The sequence below is a fragment of the Lipophrys pholis genome, assembly GCF_963383615.2.
Source record: "Lipophrys pholis genome assembly, chromosome: 15".
In the NCBI taxonomy this organism is placed as follows: domain Eukaryota; kingdom Metazoa; phylum Chordata; class Actinopteri; order Blenniiformes; family Blenniidae; genus Lipophrys; species Lipophrys pholis.
In genome coordinates this window covers 15,139,370-15,159,622 of record NC_137642.1, presented here as the reverse complement: position 1 = coordinate 15,159,622, position 20,253 = coordinate 15,139,370, and the positions used below count along the sequence as shown (strand labels likewise).

The 20,253-nt window shown below is 39.2% G+C and overlaps 1 protein-coding gene across 1 annotated transcript in view; it reads right to left on the bottom strand.

The window, feature by feature from the left end:
- eys (eyes shut homolog) overlaps positions 1-20,253 on the bottom strand; it is a gene marked incomplete at its 5' end in the record, with an annotated part of 173,350 nt that overhangs the window by 130,603 nt on the left and 22,494 nt on the right. Inside the window, 9 exons of the mRNA XM_080481589.1 lie at positions 1,272-1,385; positions 1,489-1,611; positions 6,403-6,510; positions 7,739-7,861; positions 9,927-10,040; positions 11,840-11,962; positions 17,324-17,428; positions 19,364-19,617; positions 19,773-19,936. Of these exons, the coding sequence (XP_080337715.1) occupies positions 1,272-1,385; positions 1,489-1,611; positions 6,403-6,510; positions 7,739-7,861; positions 9,927-10,040; positions 11,840-11,962; positions 17,324-17,428; positions 19,364-19,617; positions 19,773-19,936 (1,228 nt within the window). The remainder of the gene's footprint in view (positions 1-1,271; positions 1,386-1,488; positions 1,612-6,402; positions 6,511-7,738; positions 7,862-9,926; positions 10,041-11,839; positions 11,963-17,323; positions 17,429-19,363; positions 19,618-19,772; positions 19,937-20,253) is intronic.

Sequence of the window (20,253 nt, the reverse complement as noted above, 5' to 3'; positions counted from 1 at the left end):
AGTCCTTCAATTTCAGTTTGCTTGGTTAGAGCACTTACCAGCCACTTCATTGTGTATGGATGTATAATCTGATGTGTGATGTAAAAACAGCTACAAAATTAGTTATGCTTTTACAAAACAATTTAATAAAAATGTTGTGATATAAATACAGTTCACATAGGTCACAGTTCATTGTCATGCATACTTCAGATTTTGCAAATAGAACATTTCATGTGCAAGCACATGTGTATTTCATTCATATCTGGTTCAACTTGATGCAAAAATCCTTTATACTTATACATTTGGAGCGCGGATATTCTTTGAAAGGAGGGTTTTGAATTGATTTCAAACAGATACAAGAACTTACAATGAGCAACGGTGACTGTCGCTTGATGAGCTTTGATCAGAGATGTATATGCAACTCCTAACTTTTATCAAGTGAATCACAATCGATGATCAATACATACACAAAAGAATATTAGCAAATGCAACACCTATGCAGAATTGGACATGATGATCACTCTACGGGCCCCCAAAATACAATTCTCTCTATCCTATGACCAGACTGCCACACTGTACGAGAAGATGAGCTAACTGTTTCATGGGAATGGTGAACTCAATGGCTATAAATGCAGCTTGTTGAATCAGAACGCACACATTGGATGATTCCACTTTAAAGTTTAAATTCTCAAACATTTGAGGATTTGTTTATTTGACCTTCTCCTTCGCGTCGCCATTTTTAAAATTACCCGTTGGTGTGTAGACAGTAATGCTAAACTCCATGTTTGACTGGTGTATAAATAGCAAAGCATCGACACCAGACAGATTGCATGCACATGTAGAACGCAGCTTGGCAGAAAACACCAGGCAGGATATTTTTTATAAATTTTTTTTCGCATAAATGAACAGGTGGTTAACTGCTTTATAAGCTCATGCAGAGTTTAGCTCTCAAGCATTAAAAGCTCACACGGACAGATATGAGTACAAGTACTCAAAAGAGCATGTAAAAGTACACCTATATATGTGACACTCCACCTTCTAAGCATGCTGTAAGTACTTCTAAGAAAGGTTTGATGGCCGCGTTAAGAACATAAGCTTATAGGACAGTTTTACTCACCATCATTACCCGATGGAACACATGAAGTAATGACCACATTTATGGATTGAGAATACTTGGGTTTGATGAATATGTTTCTGAAATCCAAGCCTAATTCACTCACACCCTTTGACGGCATTAGTGATAAACGCCACGTGGAGGTTTGAGCAGTTGTGGTAGGAAGCAGATGAAATACCTGAGATCCCAGGAGGACACCGGCAGCTGAAGGAGTTGAGCTCATCTATGCAGGAGCCTCCGTGTCCACACGGCTGGCTGACACATTCATTCACTTCAATCTCACAGTTATTTCCTACAAAGGTATGAAAGGGGTCCAACATGTTGACAAATGGCTTTCTGCGAATAAAACAGCACTTTAACTCACAAAGAATAACTTTGAGATAGCGTTCACTTACCAATAAATCCAGGTGCACAGAAGCAATTGTAGCCATTCAGAGCGTCTTCACAAATACTCAACACTCCGCACGGCTCCTCTTCACAGTCATCAATGTTTATCTCACAATACTGGCCTGTTAAACCTGCCGAGATGGGACAAGACTGCTTTTATGACACGGTTTGGGAAAATAACGTGCTTAACCACACTCTGGCCTTAAAAACAACATACTACATTATTACAAAGAAAAAAAAAAAAACGAAAATCCTTTTAAATGTTGCATTTTTGAAATATACAAGAAGACACTTATTCAGTAAACTACGGTGCTTTAAAAACAAATCTGATTATTGTCCTGATCGCAATATTCAAGTGTCCACTTTGGACTTGCCAACCTCGATTCAACATCAGAGAGCAATGCTTTGATGAACGTGTCACCACTTTGCTGTGGCTGAAGCGTGTGCTGAACATTACTGCTGACATTTTCTCACCGTTTGACCCCTGAACAGATGGTTTGGGTGTTGGAGGACGTGTCACAGCAATAATACGCACACAGATGTGGAAGATATGGAGACAAACAATGCAGACTGTCATGATAATGCTGGATGTTAATACAATTATGTTTACAAATTGCCCTCTGACGTATGTTTGGACATTTGGTTTCTTTATGATTTTTTATTTTTATTTTTTTTTTTAAATGTTAACGCGTTATAAAGACTGTAATTAGTAGTGCTTACTTTTCTTACGATATCATTTGAAGTTTTTGGGAAAGACTGAAACAAAGCGTTGACCATGCAATGAGCCACATGGTATAAAAGCTCGCCGGCGTGAGCATCAAAGGATCTCATGGTCAAAGTGATTCTGCACACCTGCTGCAACCCCTGAAGCACCGGGGTTTTTCCACACGCTGCGCCTTCCTCTGAATGAAACGTCCCTGGATGCCAGGATGTGCAAAGCATCTCAGCTTGCTTATTCAGTTTGCTCAGAAAGATGAAATGTGGGTGATTTTGACAAGGGAATGGTTTTGATGGAGGGCTGAGGTTTGTCATACACAACCACCTCTGCGGCAATCACTTTACACCAGATGGTTTTTATTGTTATTTCATTTACGGCGGGGATGACTTGATCACTGCTACAGCGTGCGATAATGTGATATAGTGGCACAGAACTTGCTTCAAATCATCTATGGTACAAAGATTCACTGTTCTGGCTGAAAGGGACAAATCCACTATCCACAATCAATCGTAAATGACCACCGAATCCAGCAGGTTTAACATAGGCACATGCGGTATTTGGTCATCGCTGGTGCAGATTGACAACACATTTTTACTTGTGGCTGTGGAACATGCACAGCCATGCAGCATTGGTGCATTCAGTTTTAGCATCTTTGGTGAACAAGCTCCGACTGCTTGAGAGGAAGGAGCCGGTCAAAGTGAAATCCAAAGTGCTGCTGCTCAAGGAAAAGTCCACATAAGCTTTTCTAACAGCAGAATAATCCAGCCAGTTTAAAAAGGCTGCTCCTTCTTAATTACTCGTGGACTCTTAATAAATGAACCAATCGGAGTAGCGTCTCGTGTTTACCTTTTGAGACACAGAGCTTTTCAAGGAACTCTTGCTCGTGTGGAATTGCTGCTTTTTATTCTGCATCTCAATGTCGCCGCGTTTATAAATGACTCCCATAACAGGTGCTGTAAAAATAAAACTGAAAATATTTTGTTTTTTTCACTTGGAGGGCAGATTTGCGGAGTTGTGCTGGAATTGAGAAGATTACAGAGGACAGCTTCTGAGCAAGAATTTACATCTTTTTCCGTGTGACAGTTCACTTGTGTGAAATGAACAGAAGTACAGAAAGTCATGTGCTGTCAGATCCAGACTTTAAATTTAGTTTCCTGATGGACACAGATTCATACATGCAAGTTCTGTTCAAGCCATGCACATGCTCAACGGCGCAATGATGACCAAAACAAACAAAAACAAAAGACACTAGTTCTAGTTCATCTGGAAGGATTTCAAGACTATTTTGAATACTTGCCGTATAAAGTGTGTGGTAATAATACAGTTGTCATTTGTGTGACAAATTCAGAATGCAATTGTTTCGCTACTTCATGCAGAGTTTAGACAGACCGAGACATCGTACAACCCAAGGGTCACAATGTGGGCCTTTGGAAAGAAAAAGAAAAATGCTGCTCACAATCAAAATGAACAGGTGTGACATAGAGCCAGTGTATTTAGCTCAGCTTCATGGGCATATGGGGATATTAAAGTAATCATAATAAAACAAAGCACATAAAGAACCTCGTGTTACACAGTTTTTTTTAAGTATACTCCTGTCACCATGTTTATTTCAGTGGTCTTATCTGCTTATCTGATTCGTTCCTTGTAATGCTGCCATTGTTGCTATGCTTTGCTTGTAAATTTGATCATATGACGTTAAGCTACTGCCTGGTGAAAATAAAGGTTAAAAAAAGAGAACTAAAAACACAAATGTTTGTCTGCAGGAACAATAGTTGATCAAAACCATGTAATCAACTGATATTCATGAAGTGATTTTTTTCCATAGAGCACATGTGGTTTGAACTCAGCTCCCCAATATCTCAAGTGACCCTCTTGGAAAAATGATTTGCGGAGCCCTGCCAATAATCAAGCAAATATATATTATACTAATTGTAAAAAAAAAAAGTTATTCACACAAGAACTCTTTTCTTGTCGCATTCTTCAGTAATCTCTCTCTTTTTTTTTTTTTTGGTTTTACTTTAACATTTTGGCATGACAATGCAAATGTATTTTAAGTAAATTTCTTCAATTGTACACTTTAAAAAAAAAAACAGACAATTCTAATGGTGTAATCGTCAGCAAAAGTATTTTAACTGATGTTCATCAGATGAACTTGTTGAAGTGATTGTTGGTGAGTACCTTAACTTCTTGTCTAATAATAATAATAATATATCATTACATTGAACACATGTTTTTTTTTTTTTTTTTAAAGAGAAACACATTTTTCACACTGAATATAAACAGACTGACTGTCAGACAATAAAATACAGATTATTAATATTACATTGACCTGATGGTAAAGTATTTCTTACATGCCCACAGAAAGCCAGTAAATCATGAATGGGCAAACAGACATTCTGAGCATCATCACTGCTTTGAAGTCAGCTCACGACCTGATGAACTGAGCCCTTACTTAGACATTTCATAAGGCTGCTACGTCTTGTTGCTTAAAGCCAAAGAGATTAGACTCCCACAGAGAAGAAAGCCGAACAAGTGAAAGCCGGCAATGTGTCTGCAATGTACATGATTCATTCGAGGAAATGCCTCCATCTCGAGCCAACCCCCGGCTGAATGGTGAACCTACCTGGTAAACAATCACACTTGAACCCTTCTGATAGATCCATACACGGTGAACCTTGTTGACAAAAGCCATCAACACACTGGTTTCTAGGGGTTTTGCAGAGAGGCCCACTGTACCCATGTTGACACACACATCTATAAGTATTTTCCAGCGCTTCACAGAGGAAAGCCCCCTCAGGGTCGCAAGGATTTGACACACATTGGCTCACAGATGAGGAGCCATCTTTGCCATGGTATCCTGTAAAAGGTGGGATCAAAGAAGTGATTGATGTGCCGTGTACAGTATCTTTATGCCGTCCCACATCTGGCAGAAATTACGGATTGTGATTTCGCGTAACGCTCCCATTGCCAGTGTTTTTCGTCTCGGCCGATTTACATAATTCACCAAGCTGGAGCATAAAGGACTAAAACCAAGCCGGGATTTCAGCAAACACAACCTATAGTAGAGAGGTAAACAATGGAGCGTGGCTTTTTTCACCCATTGTAACTAATCTGTGGATGTATAAGTGTGCTTTTAAATAGCATTCCTGCTGATTGTGTAGTAATCAACAAGGTGCGAAGTACGGGGTGGGGGTGGGGGGGCAGGAGGGGCTCAGCCCCCCTTAATGAGACAGGAGCCCCCCTTAAAACATGATTTGTGAAATGTTGGGGGGTCTCTAAAATATTGCTAAAATGCAATTTTTTTCCTATGCATTTTATTTTTGTTCATTTTCGGTTTTGTCATGATCAAGTGTAAAATTAGGCTACTTTTATTTATTTTTATTTGTCCATGAGGGTGAATTATCACTCTTTCACTTTAATAAAGTTGCCGGCCTGCATGCAGTTCTTGTTCTTGCCATTGAAGTGTGGGGGCGCTAGTCTTAAACATCACTTTAAATCATACAGCTGCTCAATTTCAAACAGGGAGACTTTGTAAAGTTTGGATTTCCTAATCAGAAAAATTAACTGAGGGACTCTGAGGAACAGCAACAGAAGCTGATCCAGGTCTGTGGTGGCTTCTGTCTGAAGGTAATGTCGATAAACTGTATTATTAATATTCAGCACTGGGTTGTATATGATGGCGCTGAGGACTAGATCTCTGGTAGTCTGGAGCATATTTTTTTTTTCTAATTCTGATGGTCATGCGTGTTTGGTGTCAATTATTGGTTTGTTGATGTGTGTTAACGTATTTCAGAGGTCATTTTATGCATGTGAATGTTGATTTGATTCCTGGTGGACTCGCCCTTTTTTTTTCATTGACGTTCATAAGACTTCCAGACAAGACATCCATGCAATGTCCATGAAATAACCCCCCCCCCCCCGAAAGCTGCGGTATAGTTTGCACGCTGGTAATCAACAACACTAATATGTTTTCACATGTATTAATGACTGAATTTAGTAAAGGAATAAATGAACAATTAAGCGGGGAGAACACATGGCTAAATGTATTTCTAGGTTAGTATCATTTTTATAAAACACCCTAATGAACGTCTATATTTTCATTAGAGCAGCAACTGAAGTGCAAGAGTAAAGCCTGAACCATTTATAAAAACAGAGAATTACAAAAGCATACTGATGCATGTAATAAAAAAGGCTTGTTTAATACCTGGAGGGCAAACACATTGCAGGTCTCCAGCTAAATTGCGTGAGCAGGTTCCTCCATTTTTGCAGAAGTCCACATCACATGCAGAGACTGATATGGAGCAATTCTTTCCTGAGAGATAAATAAAGAGTGTTAATATATGGTTAATGCATTTTCTTTTGGGGGGGGGGGGGGGGGGGGGTCTCGACAATGACACACACACACACAAAAGAGAGAGAGAGAGAGAGAGAGAGAGAGAGAGAGAGAGAGAGAGAGAGAGAGAGAGAGAGAGAGAGAGAGAGAGAGAGAGAGAGAGAGAGAGAGAGAGAGAGAGAGAGAGAGCGAGAGAGAGAGAAATCAAGAAGAAATCTGCTCTTTTATATGTAGCTAGGTAATGAAGTAACATACAGTTAAGAGCCTATTGTTTGGCTGCAGAGAAGAATAAAGTGACATGAACCTGTGCGATATGGAGTACAAAGAAGCAGAGCCAGTGAGAGTGTTACTGCACTATGACAGCCAGATATTTCACTGCATGAACTAACTGTGCCTGAAGTTGAAAGTCAAATTTCTTTAAAGAATGACAACTATGCTTTAAGCTAATAGAGCAATTACATCTTAACCACCATGTGCAGGAAATGGGTATGGTCAAATTTCCAATCATACTTTCATAAATATAAATCTACATGTCTATAATTCAATAAGACACCTCAAATGTGGAACTACAAATACATTACTATAATAAAATGAGCCTCATATTTAGGTATAATCCCCACAATGTAATGTACTGCACCACTTCTAAAATCATACATTGCTATTGACCAAGAGCCCAACAGCATCACATTATAAGCTTTTGATTATGTTTGTAGTCAATATGTTTAATCTTATAACAGTAAATTCTTTATTGATTTATATCTACATATGATAACCATAGTGTCACTTGGGTAAATAGAATTGTCTGACGAAATGTGCTTTCAGTGCAGATATTTTTTTGAGACACAGCATTTCAAGTACTTTGGATGGCTTGTTAACAGCAAGTTCCTGCAGTGTTTCTTAATATATTTACAGTAAAAAAAAAAAGGCTCATTCAATATGGTATTATCTGAGATGTTGCTGTACTTCATATAATAAACAGGGTACCATAACTAGATTTAAATTAGCCCGTAGTTTACCTCAGGGAATCTATGCTATATTACACTGCTGCAGGATGATAAACAATGTCTCTATTCTTAATCAGCTAAAGACATTGTGAATTTGGTGAACGAGCCCTTAGACGGAACATGTACACATTTTGATGGCTTCCAATGCCATGTGACGACACTCAATAGGGACTGTTAGGAAAAGGACAACAAAGACAACTAACCAGCAAAGCCCAAAGGACAGATGCACCCATAGTCTGCAACCAGGTCGATACATGTGGAATTATTGGCACAGTATCCTTGGGCGCATTCATCGATGTTGATTTCACAGTTCAATCCCCAAAACCCTGGAAAGAACAGAAAAAGAAATCTCATCAGAGATGGCGCGCAAATGTCAGTAAACACCAGACATGAAAAGATACTAATTAGAATCAAATTACACCTCGGAGCAGTTTATTGCTGTCGTGAAATTTTACAAGACTTTTCAGTGCAGGCTTGTCACTTGCTTACAAGTGTATACGACAGAGAGCTGACTGTGTCACCGTCTGTGTGCCTACCAGATTAATATTTCCCTCATAGTAAGTAATTCTATGTTATATCAGCACATTTGATTTCTGAAAAATAAAAGGTTAAAGTCATCAAGTAAAAGTGAGTGCTGCCAATTCTTGCCATTTTAGTCCCCCATAAATATATTCCAGCGCATGGTCACGCTACAAAATGACTATCATTAGCACTGTCACACACTGCCGCTACAGGAGGCCCATGACTAATGCTTGGCTATCAGCACCATCGGTGCAGGTCAAATTCTCATCATTTCTCAAACTGACCATGGAACCAATTTCCACCTCTCTCCAAGTCATAAAACTTGACAATTATCCCGACTTCATTAAAAATGCATAACAGGCTTCACCCGCAATCAAGGTTTAATCAGAGGCATGTCTCATAGGTAAGATGTCAACTGGAGCAAGAAATTATCAGAAAAATAGCGCAGGATTTATTCCTTCTTACACAAATGATGCAAGTGACACCGGGTGATGGAATGACTTTATGTAATCCGAGAGAGGGAAGCAAACCTACCAAGAAGCTTGGGCACGTCGGTGAATAAGTGACGTAGAGGGAGCAGTCAAGGTCATGTGATTGAGAGGAACATTTTGTGGGAGTTTGCGGTTATTAAATGTGAACTGGAAGTGTCAAATGATGCTAAACAGCAAAAGCCTCGCCATTTCTCTTTCACATGGACAAATGTTAATTTCACTCTCATTTGCAGTGATGATATCAATTACGCTGAACAAAAACATAACACTTTCGTTGTGGCTCCAATTTTCCAAGATCTCAGAAAATTCGGCAGTACATCCACGAAACAAAATAATTGATGAGGAATATAAAAATAAATACATTTTGTTCGGCTAAAACTGTGTCTTACTACACTGATAAAAGTAGTTTGGTACTTAAAAGATAAGGTCACATTCAAACCACTAAAGGGAATTAAAAAAACAAAAGCAGTTTAGATTGAAGACTTTGTGTGAAATTCAATCTCTACATTTGGGAGTGATGCTTCTCGATTATGCTGATAAACAGAAAAGACACACTGAAGTAGAGAGGAGTCCGGGGGGGGGGTTAACAATTCATTTCATGCATTAATGAGTTCTTGTGTTGAGAATGTCAGCGGGATTGGTTTGCGGTAGATGAAGTTTCTGTACTAATTGTTGTAATGATTACAGGCACAATCAATTATTCTCTTTGAGCAGCAGGAATATAAAGGATAACAAAAAATAACTATGGGGTCACACTGGTTGAGTAGAGAATGGGAACAAACTCATGATTAGTTTACTTTACAACTTCAACCAGACAAAAGGCGGACTGTGAAGACTGGGATGTCAACCCTGCTCACATTAACGATCTGAAAAAAGATTTTAAGATATACTTTTTTTTTTTTTTTTAAACGAAGGGGAGAGTGTATACTGTACTTACACTGTCTAAAAAAAAATTACAACAAAAAGCAAGTCTGGAAAATTGATATCAATAATAATCATTGCAAGGTTGTCCTGTTAGTAAAGTTTCAATATGCCGACAATATGTTTTGGGATAGTTTGAGAGGTTTTTTTTTCTTGAATGTTTCTGAAACCGTGGGAACAAATAGACGGGCCTTTGCTTTGAGATTTGAACTGCTGCTGCGTAGGAAATAATTCCAGGTTGTCATCATTGTTTGCCCATTTATCCACAAGAATAACGGAAAGGTCTTCAAACAGCAGAGTACAAAATGCGCGAGCGTTAAAAGTGTTCGAGTGTGGCTTTTTCAATAAAGTGTGAGGCACACCATCAGGGCTCCGATGAGTTGGTTGCAAACTTAAGACAACCACTTCATCGTATCGCCTCAATCTATCACGGGATGCAACTGTACTGAAAACTTACCTTCGGCGCACAAGCACTGATACGGGCCGGCGCCATCGACACAACTACCACCGTTTAGACATGGCTTTGACTCACACTCGTTGAAATTTACTTCGCAAAACCAACCTCCAAACCCTGCAGGGGAAAAATAAAGGAGGAATCACTGTTTTCAGCTGGTTTCATTCCTCGGCCAATTAGGATCAGCATGACTTTGTTTTCACAAACAAAAGCTGGTTTTCAAAGCTTGTATTGATTCAAAGCGCTCAATGGGCACATGCAGACTCAGCTCACTGGATCATTTAATCATGTTTAATAAGAGCCAGTCATTGCCCTTCTGATTTATTACATTAAACAAGCCAAATCCAGTGATTTTCAAGATCAAAGTCAATCTATACACAAAGAGAACCACATGAAACAAATAACATGCACCGGTGCACACGTGTAAACGCACTCGCACACACACACACACACACACACACACACAGGCTATTAAAGAGCAGAAACATCCAAGTGTTTAGAGCACATTATTGCCGGTGCTACACGGGCAGCGTGTGGGTTAATATCACACTTAAAGAGGGTTCATTATGAGTGGGCCAAAGACTAAAGCAGGCAGAGGAGTGTAAAGATGATCATTAACAAGTAAGACCACCGCAAACAATGGCTACAAAAAAAAAGTCACCACAGAGTTGGTTGCGCTGCTGGATAAGCTGTTTTGCCACACAAATACAACAGTGGCACGGTACAAAAAAGAAAAGCCAAACAAAAAACAACTGTACTGCAAAAACCTGCCAAGAAGAGCTTTTCATGAAACAAATATTGGAGCTCTTTGGGCACAAACAAGTCTTGCTCTGGAGAAATCCCACTTTTAAATATGCTAATCAGAAACTAAATCAAAGTATTGTCAGAGTGTCTTTTATGTATGAAAAAGCATTTATTGTCCAGCAAAATCTGCTCTTCAACAGTTTAATCAACATCGAAATGGAGGAAAAACAAGAGTGGAAGTAAATAGTAGGTCAAAAAGTTGAAAGCGTGGGATACAAAGTATAGCAAGAGAGGGTATGAGTAACATGTTTTGCAACACCTTAAGTTGGCAGGCATTAGATAATCTGGATGCCAAGACAGCCGACCTGAACCATCTAGACAGAGACGGCATCTCTGCAGTTTGCCCTTGAGAAGTGATCTGAGGAGAGCAGCTCGCCGCAGGTTGCTTTGATTTACATAAGAAATCACTCACGATCCTTCACTTTGACATCCACCGAGCATAAATGCAACCAGAGTAATGAAGTTACGGTTATTGATTGAGTTACATGAACTTCCGTGTAATAGCCATTCATTTGAAAATAGACACCGGAGCTGCTGTGGAGTACCGTCGACTGAATTATGGTCAGCACGGCGAGCAAAATGTTTCTTTTCCGGCACCCCGACGGCATGCAGAAACACCCTGCACAGCTTCCTGTGCATGTACAGCCAGCACTACACCGACACACTGTCACTTAGGGCAGATCCAGATCTGACTTGCAAGACTCTGAAGCCCAGAGACTGCGGGCAAGCCTCAAAGCACCTCAAGGCTCTTCCACTCTTGTGTTATTCATGTCACCTTTAGCAGTGACTGCAGACATGATCACCTTCATAACGATGATCCGTATGACGGTAGATCAGAAGGATTTGACCTACAATATTAAAATATATGTATTTTTTTTATTTTAGGCATCAGCTTATTGGAGTAAATCAACTTCAGGAGGGCAACATGAAGTCCAGGGTGGGTGGGGGTCCTTTATAAATATGTTCTATTTTGTAGCCGACTAGTGAGAATATCTGTCTACATCATCATACAGCAGAAATAACTTCATGGGAGTCAGTAAATGCGAGTGCAGCAGTGATTCTCATTCTCTCCTTGTACTCTTCTTCCTCTACCTGTTAAAGGTCTCGCTCACCTCTCTCACATGTGCAGGAGACATTCTGTCCATCCTTGGTCTCGGAGCATATTAATGTATGCTCGCTGCACATTCCAAGTGAGCAAAGGTCAATATCCAGGGAGCAATCTTTCCCCCTGAATCCTGAAGACAAAATTAAGTTAACAATGCAACAACAGAACTCAGCCAGCCTTTAGGAAATGAGAAACAAGGCCTGAATGTGTGAAATAACAGTGGCACACAATATGTGGAACGTCTTCATGGCTCTATGTTTTATTGGGTAAAGACACCTTTTCTTTAGCAGATTAATGGGGGTATTGATTCTTCCCACTGCAATCTACCTTCTGTGCAGTATGCTAATTGAGTGAATCATTGACAGAGACCTACCATACAAGACTGATCTATATCACATTTATCTGCCCCCATCAAAGCAACATCTGCATGTCACTGATAGATACACGTGTCAATATCTATTGTTGTAAATAAGGCACAGACAGATGGGCCGACCAATACTCATTACATGTGTTTGCACAAACAATGGATTATTTTGCTTTTTGTTCACAGACAACACACGCAACCTGCACCAGATAGGTGATGTGGTTAAAAGACACGAAGACCAAAAGCTCATATATTACATTGTGTTCCATGTATACAACAGGATGTGAACGTAGAAAACCATTTATATTAAATATTCCATTTCGGTTAAAGCAGGCTTTGCTTTTTTAGATTCTTACCTGTATCCAGAGCCTCTACTCTCACATCAACACATTAATCCTGATGTTTGATGACCTTCCAACTACCCTTTTCCCCATCATATTATGTATTGCCTTGACTAGTTAATGGACAGCTATTGCCTCCAACAGAGTGTTTCAGAAGTGTTTAATAACCAATTGTGCATGCAATTCACTCCGGGGTTAATGTTGCATGAAGGAATGTCACATTTACAGTGTCACTATCTCCAAATGGGACACCCTATTCTATCAGACAGTTACTTGTGGCTCCGTCTATCTCCACTGAAGGGAAACAAAGGCAGGACTCACTCTTTTTATATTTTAACTTTTTTTTTTTTTTTTTTGCAAAAAAATGACATTTTTATCCGTCAATACAATAAAGTGTGTTCTGTGAATATGCAAACTGCATGTAGTGACATACACTGACTTTTTCCTATACATGCCTCTCTACCTTTGAAAGGGACCAACATAATGGGAGAATTAGCTGTTGTGGTTGTTCTTATTGTGTTATTATCTCATTAGTTCATTTAAAAACGGCAGATAAAAGGTCTCCAGCAGTGGCTACCAAAGTGTGGGTCATGGTCAAACCCGAGAGGCGTAAACTTTAAGAAATGCATTGAAAGGTTTTAAATTTTGTAATAGAGTTTAGGATTGAGGCAGTTCGGGCATCTGATTAGGATGCCCCCTGGTCGCCTCCCTGTAGAGGTTTACCAGGCACGTCCACCTGGGAGGAGGCCCTGAAGTCAACCCAGGAATCGCTGGAGAGTTTATATCTCTGGCTTGGCCTGGGAGCGGCTCGGGGTCCCCCCCAGAAGAGCTGCAGTAAGTTGCGGGGGACAGGGAAGCCAGAGCTTCTCTGCTGTCTATACTGCCACCGCGACGCCAAACAGACTAAGCGGGAAAGAAAATGGATTGATGGATGGATGGGAGTTTAGAATTATTAAAACATCTCATAAGTGCATATTTCTATTGAAAACATTTAAAAACAGGTTTCCCACTGTAGGCTGTGCCACCCAATGTTAAACTACATCTTGCGTTTGAGTGAAAAACAGACTTCAACAAAACATTGAAACGCAGGTCGTATCGTCCTTTTATGTTTTGTGACTCTTTAAATACTCCCACCTGCATCCCAGCAGTGATGAAAAGCATAATGATTTTGTTGAAAAATATGCCTGGTAATTTTTTCCCGTATTGAACAAATGTCTGAGGAAAATTGTTCTCATGTTTTGATCAAATAGTGGATATTAGTGGATATTAGTGTTGGTTGGCCCCAGAGGATTTTATGATTTTCAAGTGGGCAGTTCCATTCTTTGGAATTTGTGAACAACTGTTTAGAGACCTGATTCCAACTCTGATATGGTAAATGTGCAATTTCTCACTTGTGGGATTAATGAAGATTTACCTTATCTACTTAATTGAAATCTATTGAGATAAACTCAATATGATATCCAAATATTTATATAAGCCATTAGGATTTTAAAAATAAAACTCACAGAAAACCAGAAGGCTGAACAGAATGAACATGGCAACAGAATGCTTTCCCCGTTCCAGAAAAATTCTTCACAATAGGTGACCAGATCAAGACCACTCTCCAGGAGGTCACACCATTTGTGTCAAAGTCGATCAAAAACAGAATGAAAGCTTAACAAAGATATCTGGGAAAGCTTTTTGCAGTTCTGAAACAACATTTTCTGGACAGATGAGAGAAATACCAGTTTATACCAAAATAAATGAAAGAGAAAAATAAAAAGAAAAGGTATAGAGAAGGGAAGGATTGGCTCAAACTCTAAAGCACACCACCACCTCGGTGAAGCCTGGTGGTAGTCTAATGGAGTCTGTACGAGTGGCCATTGGAACTTACTGTACTTTTGTATTTATGGATGACAGCTGACAAAAGCAGGGGAGAGAATTCTGAATCATTTAGAGCAATAACCTGCTGAAATTCAGCCAAATGCTTTAGAACATTGAACATTGAATTTTTTTGGGGAATTTTTTTTCCTTTTCTTTTCTTTTCTATTTGTTTAATCTAATTTTAATAAATAAATAAATAAATAAATCAAATCAAATAAATCAAACAGGGTTTTACTGTACAAAGCATACAGCAAAAGCAACCAGACTTTGAAACGAAATATTCTGCAGTGAAATTGAACATGAATGGACACAACTGAAGTTAAAGTGCTGTCAGAACGAAGGAAACCAAGCAAATTGGTGGGTCTGTGGATTCAAACATTTGGAACCAATATTAAAAGTGGTAATTGTATCTATGCATTTACTGGTTTCCTTAAGTACCTCAGGTTTAATTAAAAGGCATACAAAATACAGAATTCCAACAGTGTTCACTTGATTTGGATCTGAATACCCTCAAACTGATTAAAGCTCTGTCAGTGTCCCAATAGTTGACTTTTTGATATTCAACATATAGCTTCCAGTCTTCATGTTAATGTGTTCAAAATGGAACTCTCATAGAAATTTTAAAAACTTGAGAGCAGTTTTTAAAAAAAAAAAGACTTTATTCTGGAGAAACTATGATCGGCCAGGAAGAGGCGATGTGGGCAGATCAGAAAACATTCACAAATTACAATCATATTCTCATTTTTTAAACATCCATGAACCCCCCCCCCCCCCCCCCCCCCCCCGCATTAGTCCGCTTAAATAAAAAATCTACCATGCCTGCTTTAGAAAAGGTTGATTTTGAAGTTTATTATAGCTTTGCAAAATTTATTTGAAGAAATCTGTGAATGGAGGTGAGGGTGCATGTTACACTGACATAGTATAACATGCTCCTGGAATCACTTTTAAACTTTAATTACCTGATGGCTTGAATAAAACATCACATTTACTGAACATGTGAAGTTGCAGTTGCAAACAGGTTCATAAAGAACAAGTTAAGCCACGCTGCAAAGTCAAATTTTTTTGTTTGTTTTTTTTCCCCCACATAATATACCATTGTTGCTGGCTGTTGGGATCCATAGACAATAGCAACGATATTTATTCTTCTGCTCGTTGAATGCTTTCCATTTGAAATAAGTCTTTACATGTAGTCTGTAACTGTCTAAAATGTTACATTTATAATTCAGGAGTTTTTTTTTATTTATCTTTTCCTATTTCACCCCAAAAAAAATCTCTTATGAAATGTGTTCTTATGAAATAGACTAAAAACAAATCTAATTTTAAGTTCCGCTTATTCCTTTATATTATCATTAATTGTGCGAAAAGACAAAAAATCATGCTGAGAATGAGGCGTCACTCTTGACTCCAACATTTTCCCAGCTGCTGAGTCCAGGAAACCCTCAGGAGAGGCTGGCCTTCCACTTTGGAAACCATTAATAGTTTTCAGGTGTAAAAAAAAAAAAAAAAAAAGAAGTGAGAAACAATACAAGTCAAAGTGTACAACATAAAAATAATGTGCTGTGGGGACGAAAGGGAAAACAATGGCAGAAAGCTTTGAGAATGAAGAGTTTGAAATTACTCATCGTATTCCTGTGTTTTTGTGGGAGGAAACACAAACTTGACAGACCATTCATGTAATTGAATTTCGGAAAGGATAAAGTGATCAAAAACACCTGTCTATAAATCTGTCAGTGTGATTAAAGCATTAATGGAGGCTTTAGTCACACATTGGGGTTCTGGTTTTGCCTAAATCTAATTTGTCCAAAAGACAGAAAATGGCATAAGCTGATTATTTACAGTGATGCATTTCCTCTTCCCATAATGTCATAAAAATACACCATATGAAAGGCGTTGCACGTGTTTCGAGCGAGTAAATGTTTTGATGACTTTAACTACATTTGTCCTAATTGTGCTGGGAAGTCGAGTCAAGGAAAGCACATCAAATTGGACTGGACACTGGATGTTCCATCACAAAATTAAGCTGCTAGACAAAATCAATGTGTATGGTTTCAATGGGATGGTAGGTGTATTCAAACATATATATAACATCTAATACTTCTGTGTTATCCTTTTGGGAATACATCAAAAGTGTAATATACCAAACTCGACCAATTGCCCTATGCCACATGCCTTTCCATGTTCTGTCAACACCTATGGTAAATATTTGTCTGTAAATCTCAATCTGTGGATTGTGGCTGTTTACAATTGAATGTGACATTGGAGTTGTGATGCCAAGTGGACTGGATGCTGCTTCCTGACGAGCGCAATCAAGCCGTGATTAAGTATTTTATTACCGGGGGGGGGGGGGGGGGGGGGGGGGGGGGGAACACCTTCCTCCACCATGGACTGATTATGGATCCTTTCTGGAACATGCGTTATAAATAATTGTCAGACATGCAGAAATGTGAGAAACATGTTGTCACTCGATTAAAGGGACAAGCCGACAACAAAATCTAAAATAAATCATGGTAGGTGAAGTCATGTTTGCATCTATTAGTCGTTAACAAGATAAAGAAAAGTGCTTTTTATTACAAATCTGTAGACATTGATGTTAACCTCGATTCTAAAGGATAAATAGAGAAAAAGAAATAACTATTTTGATTCTGACCTCAATCCATAATGCAGATTTATCACATATATTTTTCCTGTGTGGAGCTTGTGTGAAAGCCTGCATTCTCACTTTCTAAAAACTGTAGCAAACAAAGAGCTTTCTTTGTCTTTTGTCTGAAGGGCATTGTAGTGAAATGTCAAAGTGAACAAACAAGTTGCATGTACTGGTAAGAGAAATACACTTTCATGTACTCCCAGGGTACAGTATTTGGAAAATTAATAGCATGATATTTTTGTAAACGTGCCCAATAATATGCAAGTAGATGGTACTTACCAAGAGGACAGTGACAAATGTAGTCGTTTATCTGATCCATACAAGAGCCTCCATTTAGACAAGGCTGCGACCAACAATCGTTTACATTCTCAGAGCACGTCCTACCTGCAGGATGAATGTAGAAGAACAAACTTTGCTTAATCTTACATTGAAAAGTGGGTAACATAGATTTTCTAATAATAATCTCAATTGGAGGAAAACTAACACTTATTGTGTACAAACTTCTGTTTGTGAGCAACACAGCAACAACAAGACTTGAACACACACAGCAGCACAGAATTATGTCCACTGTCTTCAGACCACGTCTTCAATAAGACGTGGTCAATGTCGCCAATAAACCAATTGGTTTATTGGCAACATTTTATTTCATGAGGCGGCTGATTACTTCTGATTCCACTGGCTCAAAATGTGATTGAATGATTATGTGTTCAGCATGTTGCAGCTTGTATGCATGCATAAATGGTGCAACCTCGGTTTTAGTATCCTCGGGGCAAGTGTTAGATGTGGAATTGATTGAAGATTTTACTGACAAATTTAAAGCTACACTAGGTCTGGCCTCTGGCAATATTTCAGACCTCTTAGTTCTCCATGAGCCACAGAGCTCATGGAGAGCCAACAGCCCGACGTCCTCGGGCACTGCTCCTCCATCTGCACCGCTGTCTACACCAAAGGTAGTTGTGACTTTTGCCATCATGACCCCATGCGCTGGCAAGCGCTCTGTTAATCACTCACTGAGAGGTACCCACATAATTAATGTAGGTACTGACTAAAGCTCTTTACAGGACACATATACTACAGCCTCTGTGAGTAGCATGATACTCAGCTGGCCTTTGATAATCAGGACCAAAATGACCATTTTTAGGAAAGGAGGGAAAAGGGATAAATAATACATTTTACTACAGTGCATTTCCTCAATTCCCTTCAGGGACTTAAGAGTGTGCGAACCTCAGGTTACAAGCTTAATGCACCAACCTCTAGGTCACTGGCGGCAGAGTATTTACTATTATACCAATTCCACTTTTAAAACCTGAATACAATTTGAAGAATTAAGACAATAATACTATTCATACGTTCAACATGGAGTCTTCTACTTGTCTCTGGATCCCAAACGCCATCAATAACAATGTAATTCAGTAAGAAATCATCAATGATGTATATCAAACATATTTCATCCAAATATGGTGGCGCTTCATGTGGATCACTGTGTATTCCCTGACACCTGAATTTATAACACACTGCTCCATCCACATTTCTTTTACAAACAAGTTGAAATACGACAACCTTTTTTCATTTTGTCAAAAAATACAATATTTCTACAGATAGATCTTATAATCTTTATGAGGTCTATCTGTAGAAATATTGTATTTCTACAGATAGATCTTATAATATTTATGAGGTCTTGTGTTTTTTTTCCTATTTCAACAAGAGGCATAAATATTCTCAACGTTCTACCTGTAAAATCACTGGTGCCCCTGAAATGTAGCCGTACTCTGATGTGATCGGTGATGCGGTCTAAACATGCCGACTCCAGTAAAATAGCCTCGTTTTCTTTCAGTGCTACTGGCAGTACGTCCACCACGTGTTTAATTTTTTGGGGTGATTTTGCACCCCCAGACAAGTCCCGAAACCTTGTGGATCTGGCATCTGTGGTCACATGAAAATGATTGTTTGCTTTTCGGTATTTTGAATGCGATTACCAGTGTTACACTTTCAAACATGATTTACAATTTAAATATATGAAGCTGAAATGGTTATTACATTATGCGTTGCTAAATTGAAATGAAAGAAATGTATAGTTTTTTAATGCTCGAGAATACATAATTGCATTAATCAAGAACATAAATCCCAACACTTTGCCAATATACAGGCTGTATAATAATTGAAATATATAATCTATCTGCTCACTAATATGCACATGTTATGCTCTCACTTCCTTCATATTTTCCCCCCCAAAAAAAAGAAAAAAAGAAGAAGATCAGCTTCATAGTTTGATATTCTTGTCGCGGGCCACAATAATGGCTATGAGAGATGGGCTCGCACCTTCAAAGCCTGGGGGGCAGGAGCACCTATAATCAGTGATTAGATCCACACAGGTGGCACCGTTTGAGCAGGGGAAGCTGTTGCACTCGTTTGTTTCCACTTCACAGAGCGGCCCTTCAAATCCAAGTGTGCAGCGGCAGGTGAAGTCATACTGCTGGTCCACACAGGCGCCATGTTCAGAGCAGCGATGGCCAACACAGTAATCAATGTCCTCTTCGCAGTAGACACCGGTGTATCCTCTGGGACACAGGCAACTAGCAACAGATTAAAGAGAATATCTTAACACTGTATAGAGTAAGAAGAAGTCTCTCTGTCCCAAAGGAAGAGAGCAGTGAATGCCACGGCTTTTACAATCATTGACATTCTGGTGCAAGGATGCCCTGAAGACAATTGAGATTTGAAAACTCACCTATAGCCATCAATCTCATCCACACAAGTGGCTCCATTTTGACACCAATGCTGGATGCAATCGTTGACATTTACACGGCAGTCCTGACCAGACCAACCAGGGGAGCAGATGCAGGTGTAGCTGCTGGCGCTATTCAATACACAGCGTCCCCTGTTGGCACATGGCTGTTGGGAGAAGACACATTGATGAGACACGTACGTCATGGAAAGTCACAGCTTATGCAACTTCTGTCTTTTGTATGGAAATACTTCAGATTAATCTGAGTTCGGTGTAGTTGAAAATACAACCATTACTTTACAATGCAAGCCCTAATCATTCCTTGCTTCAGGCTGCCTAAAAATGAGCTTCATTACCGCCACATGACACAGTCATGAATACCGATTCATGCTTTGCATTGGATTCACTCAGTATTCCATGTAGCGTCTACATCATGTAATACAAGACATGATCAATGGTCAATTGAGGGCTCAACCTCCCGAGA